The 15,759-nt window shown below is 38.3% G+C and overlaps 1 protein-coding gene and 1 long non-coding RNA gene across 6 annotated transcripts in view; both read left to right on the top strand.

Moving 5' to 3' along the window:
- LOC144630601 (putative RNA polymerase II nuclear localization protein SLC7A6OS) overlaps positions 1–15,759 on the top strand; it is a 29,253-nt gene that overhangs the window by 8,513 nt on the left and 4,981 nt on the right. The window contains exons 9-11 of one of the 3 annotated variants that reach the window (XR_013566579.1): positions 1,715–1,806; positions 2,832–2,930; positions 3,406–3,898. Coding sequence is in view for 2 of the 3 variants with exons in the window: in XM_078488973.1 (XP_078345099.1) it covers positions 1,715–1,806; positions 2,832–2,930; positions 3,406–3,461 (247 nt within the window). In the remaining variant the exon portion in view is untranslated. Of the gene's footprint in view, positions 1–1,714; positions 1,807–2,831; positions 2,931–3,405; positions 3,907–15,759 lie in introns of those variants that run through there. The other 2 variants (XM_078488973.1, XM_078488974.1) reach the window with 2 other exon arrangements.
- Positions 7,641–15,675, top strand: LOC144630631 (uncharacterized). Of its 3 annotated transcripts, none has more exons than XR_013566584.1 (5): positions 7,641–7,786; positions 9,944–10,093; positions 10,735–10,902; positions 14,577–14,708; positions 15,460–15,675. It is a non-coding gene; the product is annotated as an uncharacterized LOC144630631 (long non-coding RNA). The 3 variants fall into 3 exon arrangements; XR_013566586.1 differs by having other exon boundaries at positions 7,768–7,786; positions 9,967–10,093; XR_013566585.1 differs by lacking the exon at positions 7,641–7,786 and adding an exon at positions 9,473–9,854 and having other exon boundaries at positions 9,967–10,093.

The following is a 15,759-nucleotide window of genomic DNA, read 5'->3' as shown; positions in this document are numbered from 1 at the left end:
AAAACTCAATAACGACGGAAATTAAAATACCTTATTCTTATATTGCTAATATTCCTGCGTACTTAATTTCGCGAAAATTCGGTAGCTGAATCTCGCGAGTATTAATTTTCGCGATTGCAAGAAGAATTAGAGCAAAGAGTGTGTTAAATTTTGCGATTTTGTCAGTGTTTTATGCATCAGACGTCAAAGATCTAGACTAAGGAACTTCAAAACAAAGATCTGGCTGAATGTAACTACAAGAAGCCTGCAAACGGAAACTTTGGTGACCAAAGAGGCTTGAAAGAGGTTTTGCCGATTTACAAGCTGAAGAAAACAGTAATCAGAGGAAGGGTGCTAGTTAAAAACAAGGCGGAAAGGTATTTTTAAGGGTTGAGAGTTGCAGTTCCAAACATTTAAAATTTTTATTGTTTTGGTATATAGTATGGTACTAATTTCCGTGTGTTTTAATTTAGCGCAATGTATTTTTCGTGCGTATTAAATTTTTTTGAAATCGCGAAAATCGCGAAATTTAGTACTCTCGAAAATTAGTAAGAATAAGGTTAATGTGTGCCATATAGCAAATTAAAAGAGGCTCTGTAGGAAAGCTTTGTTTCTGTAGATTTAAAGTCAGTTTTATAATGGCAGTAAAACCTGAATAACGACGGAAATTGTCATATATCAAATTAAAAGAGGCTCTGTAGGAAAGCTTTGTTTCTGTAGATTTAAAGTCAGTTTAATAATCGCAGTAAAACCCGAATAACGACGGAAATTAAAATATATGTGTCATATATCAAATTGAAAGAGACTCTGTAGGAAAGCATTGTTTTTGTAGATTAAAAGTCAGTTGTATAATCGCAGTATGTTTTGTCTTTTCGTTGATGCGCACATGTTGAATTTGTTACTCACTACTATTCTAACTATAACCGGCCGCGTGTTTATTATAAATAGTGACTTGTTTACATGTGCGATGCATTATATTGGCGGGCCGTTCGGGCATACTTGCCTGTTCCGTACACCAAAAAAAATGTTCGTTGTGTAAGAACACACAAAAGCGACTCTAAAGAGCTAAGTTGTTCGCCGAATGAACCGAATAATACAAAGGTAATTTTTCAATTTAGGAGGCAGCATTCAGAGAGATGTTTTGAACTTGCGTGGTAAGACTCTTTCCTCAGGGGCTTCCTCGCTTTCGCTCCAATTTTTCTTCACCGTTATTTTTTTCTACAGTTTCGACTTTCCCTCACCCCTTCTAACTGCCCCTGGGTCTCCGAGAATGGTGGGCGAGTTGTCTAATTGTTTAAAAAGAAACTCTGAACGACTGTAGTCAAAATCTTACAAATTTTTGTACTTTTAAGCCAAAAATCAATAATACCGTAATTGTCCCTTCCTTTAAAGAACAACGCCCGCGCGATCGTGCAAATAGGAAATAATGAGAACCAATGAGACTCGTAAATATCCAGTAGAATACAACTGAGTTTCTACTAATCGAGGTTGTGGATTTTCAGGGCGAAATTTTTCGGCACAGTATTTTATATTTTAGCACTGAAGTTTGAATGATCACGTACAAGTGTTTTTTCCCCTCAAAATTCTTTTTTCTCGAGAGAAAAAAAGAGACGTTTTGCAATTCAACAACTTCAAACTTAAAAGCTGTTACGCCGACTCGTGTCTTTTAAAGACGACCGTATTTTCTTGTTGCTTTGAGGGTAGCATATATTAACTATAGCTTTTTTTTCTGTAGTGTCGAAGTGTTGCCTTTCGACTCGGATCTTGTTCACGAAACGCTGGAAGGAGATTTTGGTGAAATTTACGACGACGAGGATGATTCAAACGGTTGGTAGACAACATCTTATATCTTTACTACACAATTGATGATTTCGACATTGCTGATCCTAGCAGTATGCAGGACGCGTGTCACATATCAACCTAGTAAATGGCCCAGCTCACCACGAGTCTCTTGTATCTCAGTTGGTTAGAGCGCCCAACTGGTATCTGGGAGGCCATGGGTTCGATTCCCGTCGGGGACTCAGAATTTTTCTTTGTCCCATGCTCGTGTCATTGTTGAAAAATTCATCTTCATTATTTATCATCGAGCTTAAAATTTACCATCTTTATTATTTACTACACACTTGATGATCTCGACATTGCTAATCCTAGCAGTATGCAGGGCGCTTGTCACATATCAACCTAGTAAATGGCCCAGCTCACCACGAGTCTCTCGTAGCTCAGTTGGTTAGAGCGCCCAACCGGTATCTGGGAGGCCATGGGTTCGATTCCCGTCGGGTACTCAGAATTTTTCTTTGTCCCATGCTCGTGTCATTTTTGAAAAATTCATCTTCATTATTTATCGCCGAGCTTAAAATTTACCATTTGTATTATTTACTATCTTATAGTGCTTGTTGATTTGTTAAAAACGCTGTGTATTTGAACAAAACAATGAAACGTATTGTTCCTTTTTTCGTGTTATGGTATATTTTTGTCAGCTGTGACGTCTTAGTTTTTTGCGTTAATATGGGCGTTTGGAGCGGGATTTCCAATGAGTGGCGTAAAATCAAAACTCAGGCCAATCATAAAGGAAGCAAAAATCCAGTGAACTTATCAAAACTCGAAGCAAATACATTAAGCCGGAATGAAGCGCGGTAAAACGTGTGTGAGCGAATCACGATTGGTTTTGGTTTTACTTCTGATTAGTCGAGAAAGTGGCGCAAGTTTTTTTTAAAGGCAATCACATAGCGCGTTAATACAAAACCAAAGCAAACGCGAATAACATTTGACACTCAAGTGAAAATCGTTCTTAGAAGTTTGACGCATAAATCAAATCCACAAAGGAACTTCTTTCTTTTAATTAAATTTTGCAGATGAGGGAAACTGGAGAAACGATTATCCGGATGAAGATGAACAGTGGTCAGACTCGTCACAGGACAGAAAATTCTACGAAGATTACGGCTTCGATTCAGGTGAGCTCGTTTGTACAAGCTGCAGTTAAGATAATTATTTAGTTGAGCTGATGTCTGCGGTTAATGCAGTGAGCATAATAAAAGCGTTGTTCTTCCTGCGGCCAGCATTGCAGCAGCCCGAAGAGCGCAAATGAAAAGCAAAGGGGGAAGAATGAAAAGGAGAAGTTTAGTGTTAGGATGAAAATAAGTAATTTTGACTTAAGCTTCTCGCATTCCACTCGGGGAGCTTTTGGCCGGCAGATTTTTTTGTCGCTGCAGGCTTGCTTTTTTCAAAAAGCCCTCTTTCCTTTAGCATAGTTCAAGAGCCATTTTGCACTTGAATTACTAATTCTTTACTTAAACGCCTGTCTTTTATCCTAAACAGTGTGCGATACTTGGCATTGCTAGAACCCAGTCTATCGTACCATCGTATCGTACTGCTCATTAAGCGTACAACAGGGGAAGGTACTGACTCATTTCCTTTGTGCTTTCCTAGATGAAGGATATCGGAGACATGCTTTTGACGAAGATTTATCAGACGATGAGGACTAAAAAGCGTGCAAATAAAGATGGATGACTTGCAGAAAGTAACCAACACGATCCGACAGGAATAGAGAAATGCTATGATTTCTTCATGCATAACAATGAGCAAGACATCGGTACAACATCAGGACAGTAGAGAGTACGGAGGAAATGAAAGATGAGTTATTACAATTGAATAAAATGCCTCAAGGCGAAGGACGCAGCACTAGTGTGACTGAAAGGAGACTGAAATAGCACAATGTGTCAGGCAATAGTCACTTCCAGCTGTGTGGGGAGTGCAATTAAGCTAGAACAGGAAAGTTAAAACCTTGCCAGCAGTGTAAAGGAGACAATCGCTTGCTTATTGAACTGCTTGCCATAGCTTCAGCTACGCGCCTGTAAATAAATAGCGAATCGCAGAATACACAAATCGCTTAGTATGTAAAATAAACTGGAATAAACAGGCAGTTAAGAATCTATCTAGAACTAGAAATATCATCAACCGTTTGCTTTTCAGTAAAGCTAAATTAAGGGGTGTAAGGATTTGCGGTAGTCCATGCTCACTTCCAAGTTGCGCCTCAATAGTCTAGCGGGTTAGCAAAATTATCGTTACACTCCGGACAAAAGAACCAAATTTGGCACACGTAGTCTTTGAAGCATGGGCTTTAAGAAAATCCAATGCTCCAAGAACATAGATCGCGAGAAAGGACAAGTACGTCATCACAGAAATCGACAACATATTTGTTATCTTCGATCCGCCATCTTGGATTTGAAAATTTTTCCAAAACGTAAGAAAACCGCCAAAAATTACTAAAAAGTATTGAAAAACAATAAAATGGTGCAAAAAATGCCCAAAAGGTAAAAATAACTGCATTAAAGTTAATTTTCATCTATAAAAACACAAAAAATGCAAATTTGGTAAAACATGTCCCTCAAAATGCCGTTTCCATGGCAACATCAAGTCTCTGACACAACAACCTGTCATATCAAATTATTTCCAAATATATTTTAGATACAGTTGCAAAGTTTAGCAGTGTTTGGTTGAATGTTGAAAAAGGTTTAAACGTTTAAAGTCGGCGCGGGCACTTTCCGCCCCCCTGGTCTGGATAGTGTATAATTCCGCCTTGGTTATTGTCATTAATGAGATATGGAAGCACAACTCCTCCCTTCACCGCACCGCTCCAACAAGAAGACAGACCACTGTCACATCAACACTATATTTATTCCTTATTACCTCTCCAAACCTTATCCTAAATATCTCTAAACATATATAACACTCTAAACTAACTTGAAAGTGTTAAAGGCACTGCACTTTGAACTGACAATTTATTCCGGAAACGCAGTGACAAAACCTGTCAATTCATTGGTTACCTTATAGTGTTTACCCGTGTCCTTATCTAAATCCGCTAACTTTGCCGCTGGACCTGCTGGATTAAGAACCTGTTTCAACTTAATATAATGAAGGGCCGTCTTGCTAGACTTCCAGCCTACATGATCCATTATATCATTAAGAGAGACATCTGCAAGAGCCATTGAAATAGCGGCACCACTTCTAAAACCATGTAGAGTGAAACGCGTGCTCGAAAGACTCCCCTGCAACTGTTTCACGTGTGTCCAACCTAGCCTGAGCCGCAGAAGGGTCTAACGCGCAAGACGTTACCGTACCTTTTTTAGACACGGAGCGAAATAAATAACCTGAAGACAGCCGAATGTTTAACAGTCTACAAATCTTGAAATAGAACTCAATACCCCAGTGGGCAAACGATCTTATTCGAACTCCTCTTGAATGCAAAAACGTTGGCGTCTCCGTGTTTTTGTCCATACATGATTAAACAAAAAATCCAGAATTATCTGGAAAGCGCAAAATTGCCGGAGTGGAAATACCTAACAGGTCGGCTACCCGATCCGCCGAGAAAAACAGGGCCTTAAAGAAAGCTTGATCTCTGGCTAACACAAAAACCTGAATAGGATCTAAAGTAGGATCTCTTAATTTTGACTGAATATGCCGTGAAAGGATCTCAACATCTGAAAGCAGAACCGGATCTGCTTGGCGCGGGGTAATTCGTGCCCTCAACTGCTCCTCACGAACATTAGCCAAATAATCCTTCACTGACCTAGAGGAAGCAGGGTTACCTACACCTAATACAGAGTGCCATTCTGCTCCCCTACCGTGCTGGATAAAAATTGCTCTAAGTTTTCCTATTAAGGAGTCTACCGTACCAAACGCAAGTCGTTTGGGACAAGCACATTGACTTCGCTTACGCTGTAAACCAAACTCACAATTTGGCTTATGAACCAAAGTTCTTCCATCCTGATCCTTCCACACTAGAAACGCCACGACATCACACGGTAAAGCTGAACTTAAAAGTTTTCTGACACGATAAAGATAACAGGAACCGAGAAAACTCTATCTCCAAGGCTGTCTTCTGCTTCGCATATCGAGTAGTGTTACGTGTTTGTATCAACTCTTTAACTCGCGCTGCAATCTGTTCTTCATCCACCTTATGTTTAAGTTTCAAAGCATCATCCTTGTCCAATACAACTGTCTTCCTGTTGTAACCACAACTCTGGCAAAATCGAAACCCTTCATCATTTGGGTACTGGCAACGTGGGCAAGCCACCGATGGCTGGAACAACTTGGGAATTCTTGGTAGAGACTGAAGTCAAAAAGAAAACGAACAATGTTCAAGACTATATGGACAACTTCGTTGATTTGAACCATACTTTAGTTGGTTAGAATTTCGAAACTCTAAAAGCCCAAAGCTTGAAAGGACAAACCCGTGGCTTGTACCCGGACCTGTACGGGTATCTAAGGACATCCCAATCACCCTCTGAACCTAGACAAATTGCTTTCCGAGAAAGACCTGTCAAAATTGGCCACCAGAATGGTCGCGGGTAGAGTTCAGGAACCACAATTGTGAATGAAAATGTACGGGTTGGCCATAGCAGGTCCGAAATCATTAATGTCCTGAGCGAAGAAGTTCACACCCTTAGACTGAGGACTAGGACACGGGGTGAAATGCGGCAAAGGGGTTCCTCCTTTGGATAACTGTGCGTTAGAATCCAACGCCATCAAATCGAATGTATGACCACAGAGACCACCAAATGTCTGTTCAATTAACTCCCACACTCTTGGAGAAAGTGTTGAATCCAACGCAGAAAGGCATCTCGACGGGCCATCGGCCTCATTTCGATCTGACACCATATGAGACAGTTCTAACTGCATATTTTGGTTAACAACAGTGAAATAGAGTTCCTTTGTGGCTGCCGTCAGTTGAGGAGAGTTTTTACTTCCTTGGCCATTATACGTGTCAATCGCTACTTGACTGTCAACCTGTACATCTACCCGACAGTCCCGCACATGCTCCGGAGTCGACCGCGGTCAAACGACAGAAATATGCAAAAAATAAGAAAAGTACTGCAAAGATAAGGTTTTAATTTTCACAGTTCAAAGTTCGATACATTACCAGTATTCTGAGGGTTTACTAAGTTTTTTGAAGCTTTACTGAAAAAGTTCCACGTGTTTGAAAATAGCGATATGCGGACTTGTCGGCGCCATTTGTCAAAGCACTTTGGTTCGGATGCGGAACATTTAAAAAGTAAAAACACTCGTTTACCTGAGGAAATGGGATTATGCTTACACTCAGCAACTATTTTTATCTATCCTTGCTCATACTAACACTTCAATACGAACAAAAAACGCCGAAATGGAAAGAAAACCTGCCTGAGACGTTTGACCGCGGTGAAGCTCCGGAGTGGCTTTCATTGCGTTCACATCACATTGCGTGATATTCCTGGGAAACCATTAAAGAATTAGTAAAGTACAATAATCATCTGCTTTTATGTAATTTAACGATTAAAGCAAACTTCAAAGTTGGTAGAACACTTTCAAGCTACTTGCTTAATAGGAATAGAATTAGAAAAATATATTAATTCTCTGCTTTTATGTAATGTAACGCTTTAAACAAACTTCAAAGTTGGTAGAACACTTTCAAGGAAAATAACATTGCGTGATATTCATGGGAAACCATTATACCGTTTGGTTATTAGGTTTGTTATTCTTGTCTGTGTAAGTATCATTTTATCGGCATTGAATTGTAATAAATAAAGAATTAGCCAAATACAATTATCGTCAGCTGAGTTAGGAAATTTATTCACGCAAGCGTGGCGAATCACTACATGGCACGATTCAATTGACACTGAACACTGAAAATACTCGGTTAACGCATCACTAAGCGATGTTGTTTTCACATTTTCTTAACGTTTACCTAAATATTTCTTTTCCTTTTTTGGATAGTGTTTTATAACAAAATAACAATTTCTTTATTTTGTTAATAGCGACTGGAGCCGCAAAGGTATAGAATTGGTCGTTTTTACATTTCCAAAGACAGTCGTTTATTCACAGCATTTTATTTCTTTAGTTGTAAGGCAGCACTTAAGGTGGCTCGTAGTAGTTTAGACATTCCTGTCTTTGGCATTCTATTGCTGCTAAACCTGTAATGTTGAGGTTTAACTTTTAGAACATCCTTGCAAAGGTTTTACTAATAAACAAATTGGAGTCACTGTGACGTCAAAATTCGTTGCCATGGCAACTACAAAAGTGGTCAAAGCTACCTTATTTTTGACCATTTCAGGCTACTAACTCTAAAACTAGACGGTAAAAGTTTTTGTTTTTCATATAGTTTTGTCTAAAGGACAAAAGAAACAATCTGACAATTTTTAAAAAAATTCTGTCAGAAATGTTCAGAGCCACCTTAAATTTATGCAAAAATAACGTAGCTCCAAATCCTTTTGACAGATTTTTTTAAAAATTTGCAAAAATGTTTATTTTATCAGTTGGATAAAAATATGTAAAAAAGAAGAACTTTCACCGAGTAGTTTTTGAGTTATTAGCCTCGAAAGGTCCAAAATAGTGTATCTTTAACCTCATATGACGTTGCCATGGAAACAGATTTTGACGTCACTATGACCTCAAATTGTTCATTGGTAAATGTTGTTTACGTTTGTGCTAAAAGATTTTCCTTAACATTATTGGTATAGCTGTGATAGAATACCAAAGACGGGCATGTCTAATTCTGACCAAACTATTACGAGCCACCTTTTCTTCCTTGAAACAATAATCATCTGCTTTAATGTCATTCAGCGCATAAAACAAACTTTATTGCTTATATCAATTTTCGATGTAGACATGGCACGAAATACGGACCTCGAGTTTCAGGCCGTACGATATTATCTCACCCAGTCTTGTGTAGTTTTAGTCCGGGAGTTTTTGTCTTGTCTTTGAGGGGGGCACAACAATAAAATCAATGATCTCCAATCCCCACTCCAGAACATTCAGCGAGACTGAGTAACAGGCACACTGGAAAAGTGGAAATTTACAATGGACATGTAAATCTCTGTAAGATCGTTCAGATAGACAACCGGGATATTACCTGTTTTCCTGGAAAACCATTATACTACTTGCTTATTAGGAATAGAATTAGTAAAATACAATAATCATCTGCTTTTATTTAATATAACGCTTAAAACAAACTTCAAAAGTGTTAGAACACTTTCAAAGAAAATAACATTGCGTGATATTCCTAGGAAACCATTATACTGCTTGCTTATTAGGAATAGAATTAGCAAACTACAAAATCATCTGCTTTTATGTAATTTAAGGATTAAAGCAAACTTCAAAGTTGGTAGAGCACTTTCAAAGAAAATAGCATTGCGTGATATTCCTTGGAAACCATTATACTACTTGCTTATTAGGAATAGAATTAGTAAAATACAATAATCATCTGCTTTTATGTAATATAACGCTTAAAACAAACTTCAAAAGTGTTAGAACACTTTCAAAGAAAATCACATTGCGTGATATTCCTTTGAAACCATTAAAGAATTAGTAAAGTACAATAATCATCTGCTTTTATGTAATTTAACGATTAAAGCAAACTTCAAAGTTGGTAGAACACTTTCAAGCTACTTGCTTAATAGGAATAGAATTAGAAAAATACATTAATTCTCTGCTTTTATGTACTTTAAGCTTAAAACAAACTTCAAAGTTGGTAGAACACTTTCAAGGAAAATAACATTGCGTGATATTCTTGGGAAACCATTATACCGCTTGGTTATTAGGTTTGTTATTCTTGTCTGTGTAAGTATCATTTTATTGGCATTAAATTGTAATGAATAAAGAATTAGCGAAATACAATTATCGTCAGCTGTTAGGAAATTTATTCACGCAAGCGTGGCCAATCATTGTATAGCACGATTCAATTGACACTGATCACTAAAAATACTCTGTTTGACACATCACCTAGCGATGTTTTTTACATTTTTTAAACGTTTCCCTAAGTAATTTTTTCCTTTTCTCGATAGTAATTTTTATAACAGATTAAAAAGTTCTTTATTTCTTTAAGTGCAACTGGAGCCGCAAAGGTATGGAATTGGTCGTTTTGTGTTTATTCATAGCATTTCATTTCTTTAGTTGTAAAGCAGCACTTAAAAACAATTTTCTTCCTTGACAGATGTCAATTTTATATCTTATCAGTTGCTAAATGGGGCCTAGTAAAACTCCGAAAGCCACGGATCACATTCAGTTCTCCACAAAGAGCTAACCAGTAACGAATTCTTACTAAAGAAGAACAAGAAAAACTCAACGACAAAGCCACATTCTGGTGAGTCATGTCAAAAGATTAACATTTGATTAACAAAGTTGCTCGCTTTTTTGCATAATGCCAAACGAGTACACGAGGAACTTTCCTTCTGAAAGCAGTTCCTTTTCGTTTAAGAAACATACTATAAGGTTGTAAAACATATTTAATCGTAGAACGGCGAGTCACAGAAAAAGAAAGTTATTATTGTAAAATCGTTTTTCTTCAAGCTCAGTGAAAACAATTTCATACGACGTTTTCTTTTCCTTGGTCACTGTGAACAGTCTGTGAGTCACTGTGAGCAGTGAAAAACAAAGCATTTTAATTTGCGAACAACTCTTCGGTCCAAACTTTATCGAACTAGAAACGGTTCTGCTTAACTTTCCTTTTCCTCTTTATAATGAAGTTTAAGAACCCGTACCAAAGGAGACCTTGCTATAAATGTTTTAATGCTACTCGAAATAGGAAGAAGTATTCGTTTAATTACAAACAAGAGTAGTAAGGATAAAAAACAAAATTAAATCCCTAATTTTAATGTCAGACAAGTTATACTGCGGCGAGTAGCACGCAACGTTCTCTTCTATGTGTTGTTTAAGACAAAACCTTTAATTAAAAATTTTTTTAGGAATAGAAGTGTCCATGTATTCGATACTCTAATTTATCAGGTTAGCCATCAAAAGCTCCAGACGTTTTCACTGAACAAGCAAACTTCTTTCGAGTTTCTGAGGGACACAAGTTGGTTTGCCATGATCATAAACAAGAGCAGAAATTTTCAACAATGAAGATTCTTGTGGTGTTGTCCTTTGTTGTTTTGGTGATGCTCTGCTCATGCGGTAAGTCGTTCCATCGATGTTTGCCATAAAGTAACCGACTAATGGTTTACAAGTTTCCAAATTCACTTTTAACCTTTTAATTTGTGCAATGTTAATCTCTCTCTCTCTTTCTCTCTCTCTCTCTCTCTAGAGGTACGATGGGCACATTTGTAACCTCGTTCTCTCTTTCGCTTAAAAAGCCCTAGTTTTATTTTTTGAAACCCGGTTTTCACGTTTTCTGAGAATAGGCAGTGCTTTCATTGTGTTGTGCGTAAATCGTCACCAGCCATCGCCAACGAGCGTTTTTATAACTATTTAAACCGCGTTCAGGTTACTGACAAAAGTTCCCTTTGTCGTGGTAAGGCCGTATTTTTCGTAGTCACAACATTTTGGCACCATATGGTTATTTAAGAGCCAATCACGTCTCATCGTATTCGCTCTCTTGCAAACGTAAAATGTAAAGTCGTTATAGCGCGTGCAAAAATTTTAACAGTTTTTGTATACACTTTTATATAGTTAAGGTTTCCAGTTGACGAAAACGCCTTTTTGCACTACGCAAAGTTGGAAACTTTATTGTATCTTTGTAATTCAACCAAACTTTATCACATTTATGCAAACGTTAGATCTACTATAATAGTTTATGATGCTAAAATTTGGCTTTAATGTAGTGGTTGGTTAAAAAACTGTAATATTAAGAAAGTAAGAAAGGGCCCCATTTGCAACATGTTCCGTCAGCGAGAGAAGAAAGTATTTTTTCAACGAAATATCGAATGCTTTGGCGAAGAAGTAGATCAAAATAAGGGATTCTATCACTGAAAATCTCAGGGCTGGGCGTCAAGAACTATGAATCATCATTTCAGTGAGGCAAAAAACAATCCAATCGATAATACTGTCTGGTCAAATCCTTTATTCGAGATTTTCTCGCCTGTGAAAGTAGGTTCAGGTTTAATGGAGTTTTCATAATCTCTTAACGACTTTAATGCTGCTTTTCAAGATACTCAGCTGGAAGAACAAACAGAGTTTAAGTAGTTTAATGCGAAATGTTTTATTGGCATTGGTTTATTCTGCGCTTCATCGTAAGTGTGCGAAATGACGTAGCGTTGACATCATTCTTAGCAACAGATTGACAGGCAGCATTTCGTAACTGTATCCAGGCACTGCTGGTCCGATTTTATCGATGAGAAAATATCAAATGTATCCACTCCTTTTCATCCAATTAGCTTATCGACACTGAATTTGTGTAGCATGATATTACCTCCTTTTTAAGTCTTCTTTCACCAAGTTATTATCACTACCATCTTAATCAAAGTTAAAGGAGCGTGCATTTAGCCTCCCTCATTCAGCTTCCTATTTTGTCGATGTGCTATTTATCTAAAGTACAACTTAGATCTTCAAAAAAGTTTACATTAATATTTTTTTTGCAAGGAAACTTTGTGCATATACCATTGTTAATATTTTTAAAGATAGGAAATATTATGTTCGTCCAGAGGACCCCCTCTGGTTAGCACGGTTTTAACGGGTATTTCTTGTGGTTTTAAAATATCTGTGCAGGGGCAAACCGCGAGGGTAAATTATGTCAGATTAATAATAATAATTTAAAACTTGTAGTGTACAAATTATACATGTTAACAGCGAAGCACGAATATAAACTTAGCATTCGAAATATTTCTTTTGCAGTGATCGCGGGTCGTTATCAATGTCAGTTTTAATTTCGTGTATGATGGCAAAACGTTCAGCGACTGTACGTTGGAAAGTCATAACCGGGGGGGGGGGAAGAAACTTCCTTTGTTACACGACACGAAAATGCGGCACAGCGGTGCCGGGCAACCGATTGTGCGCAGTAGCTATCGAATGGTTGCTAAGAGCATAGTGAATAGCTTGACAAAGTTCTTTGTTTAGTTCGCATGTTTTGGTCTTGACCGAGTACAAAACACAATGGCTATTTGCATTTTGTTTGCTCTTTTGAAGTTTGCCGGACATCAAAACAACAAACCGTGATAACGGTGACCAGTCTGGCAAAAGTAAGGCTTGCGAATTATACTAATAAAAATAACTCCAATGATTCTGAAATGGTTTACCATTTTTTGGTTGTTAAATGTCAACCGTGACAAAATTTTCGCTTGTTATTCCACGCCGCCAAAACATTCTCAGTGACGTGAAACATCAGGTGAGAAATCTGTCTGAAAATGCAAAAAAACATCTTAGCGGAGCTTAGCAGCGTGAAACATCAAACACAAAAACCGCCACTATTCGCGTTTCACACGCATGCAGTCATTGATATTAAAGTCTTTCTGAGAAAAACGGAACTTTGGGTGACGTGTTTCTTAGCAACGGCTTGATTGACACAGACTTGCACCGTTTCCCGGCCCCGCTATGCCGTCAAAGAGGGTCCTGAAGGGGGGGTACCAAATCCCATTTCCCAGCCCAAATTTTGCCCAAATCCCATTTCCCAGCCATTTTTTGTCTAAATCCCAGTCCCAGCAGTGAAATTCCCAGTGTGTGGAAAATCTGGTCTCAAGCGCATAATTATATATGTGCTGTTTTTTATTGTCCTAAATGTAGTCCACTCCCTGAACTTTCCCTTCGGTACCCTATATAGGGATTGAACCCAGGCGCAGGAAGAGCGAGTCCAGAGTAACTTGCACTGAAATCCGTCGTCCCACCCCCCCCCCCCCCTTACAAAAAAGGGGGAAACCAAACCGTATTCCGTAGCACCTTTGGACGCACGCGCACAGAAATGATGATAAATTCAAAAATTTAGTATTTGTGGATTTAGTACCTTTTAGACAAAGGTTACAAAATTTTTCCTTGCAGATCACGGGCTTTAGTTGCATAGTTGAATTTTTCATTTTAGCGAACTATTTTTACCCTAGCGCACACGTTACATGTAAGAAACGCCACACGTCTCTGTCGTTTTTCATTGGTTTGTTTTTTAAAAGCATGTACATGCAAGTTATCCTGGACTTTCTTTTCGCACCTGGGTCGCAGAAGGGAGAGTTCAATGACTGGACTACCCAAAATCATGTTCTGCTAGTTATTATCACTAATATTGTTGAGAACATCACTTTTCATTTGTTCGTTTGTCTTGTAGAGAATAATATAAATTTTTTGAAGCTTTAACTAAAGCTATCAAGTTTTTATCCCGTACCTACCACTACCCTGACTGACAACAACTTGTTGTCACTTCTTTTAAATATTCCATATGTGCTCATACTCAGTCATAGCTGTTCCGCTGAGTAACTTAATCACTTACACGAAAATTGATCGAGACCAAGAGAGGATAAGGGGTCCCCTTATACTCTCTTGTCGAGACTTGATGGACACTCGTGCAGTGCGGTCGTTTCGTTTCAAAGTTTTTCAGCGTTTTAACTATTCAGTGCGGGACTTTAAGAACATAACATTATAGAGCCCAAAATATGCAGGTTTAGTCATGTACTGACACGCTTCCCATTCCCATTTTTTGTTTTTGAATCCCTGTCCCAGTGACCTAAATCCCATTTTCCCAGTGAAAATATAGGCAAATCCCAGTCAAAATGGGCAAATCCCAGTTCCCATTTTACCCCTTCAGGACCCTCGTCAAAGATAAGTGCCGACTTTCTTCCCCCCCCCCCGGTAATAACGGACCATGGTGTGCATAGGATAGGTAACTAGCAGGCAACAATTAGAATTTCAAGTTCAAAACATTTCTCTTGCAGTGACCGCGGAAGATTGTGTTTTTCCATTCGAGTATCGTGGTAGGACATACCATGGCTGTACCTATGGCAATCACAACAGACCGTGGTGTGCATGGGATAATCCCTACCAGTCTGGTCGGTGGAGTAATTGCGGTAAGGAACAATCGAATCTTAGCTGAGGGGAACGATTTATTTTTCAAATACAATATTTAAACCAACTGGACAGGTATAAATAGGGGACATACATCTCCTGTAACTATGCCAATCATTCGCACAGCACCGTGGTGTGTATATGATTGTTAATAACGATCAAAGCGGCGGGGATACTGTGGCAAGAAAAGAACTAAGTCGAAGAGAACAATGCAGGGCTGCAAATATAACAGTCGGTCATGGGACGTTGGCCGACCAAAATTTGCTCATGTCCGACGAAATCCCAAGCGTGGTCGGACATAATATCTGGACATTGTTTTTATCGTAAATCATTTTCTGGCAATAGTGAATAAAATTCAACCTTTTGTTTTTGGTGATGTCCGACCAAAATTTTGTTTTGTTTGACCAAGGTGTCTTATTAGTAGGACATATTTTAAGTGAAAAAAAATATTTGCATCCCTGCATGACAATGTGTTTTAAATTCAAACCAACTGATGTGTTGTCATTCGAGGTAGAGCACTCAATGATAATACATTATCTTTTTGACATTCAGTGAATTTCCTCCTACAGTCAGGGTTATTTATGCCAGGGCATTCTTAACTTTACATTTGATGATTAATATTTTTAAGATGGTGTGTCCAATTTCGGGGTCCAATTTGATTTCAGCAGTTTGCCAGGTAATATTAACACTACAAAAATGAATACTGTATATACTTCTTCTTCTGTATTTCAGCATTCATTCCTTTTTTCCTAGAGTGTAACGCATTTGAAGAAAGCAGCTTAAGCTGTCCATCGGATCGTCCATGCATCCCAGCTGCTGAAGGCTACCCCGCGTACTGTAGCCTCCCACTCGGCCCCTAAGAACGACAAGGTGGGAGGCTACGCGTACTGCTGACCTAATCCAAAGCAGTGATACATATTTGTGGGCTGAAACATGTTGTAAAGAATAAATTAAAGTGATTTATGCAAATGTTGTTTCTGCGTTAGAAGATTCAATTTTTCTTTTACAACTTAAGCTTTTCTATTATCGTCTTCTATCTTGATACCTTCTGTA

This window comes from Oculina patagonica, chromosome 11 (genome assembly GCF_052425735.1).
Source record: "Oculina patagonica isolate OP01 chromosome 11, crgOcupat, whole genome shotgun sequence".
Classification (NCBI taxonomy): Eukaryota; Metazoa; Cnidaria; class Anthozoa; order Scleractinia; family Oculinidae; genus Oculina; species Oculina patagonica.
This window is presented reverse-complemented; position numbering and strand designations above follow the sequence as displayed.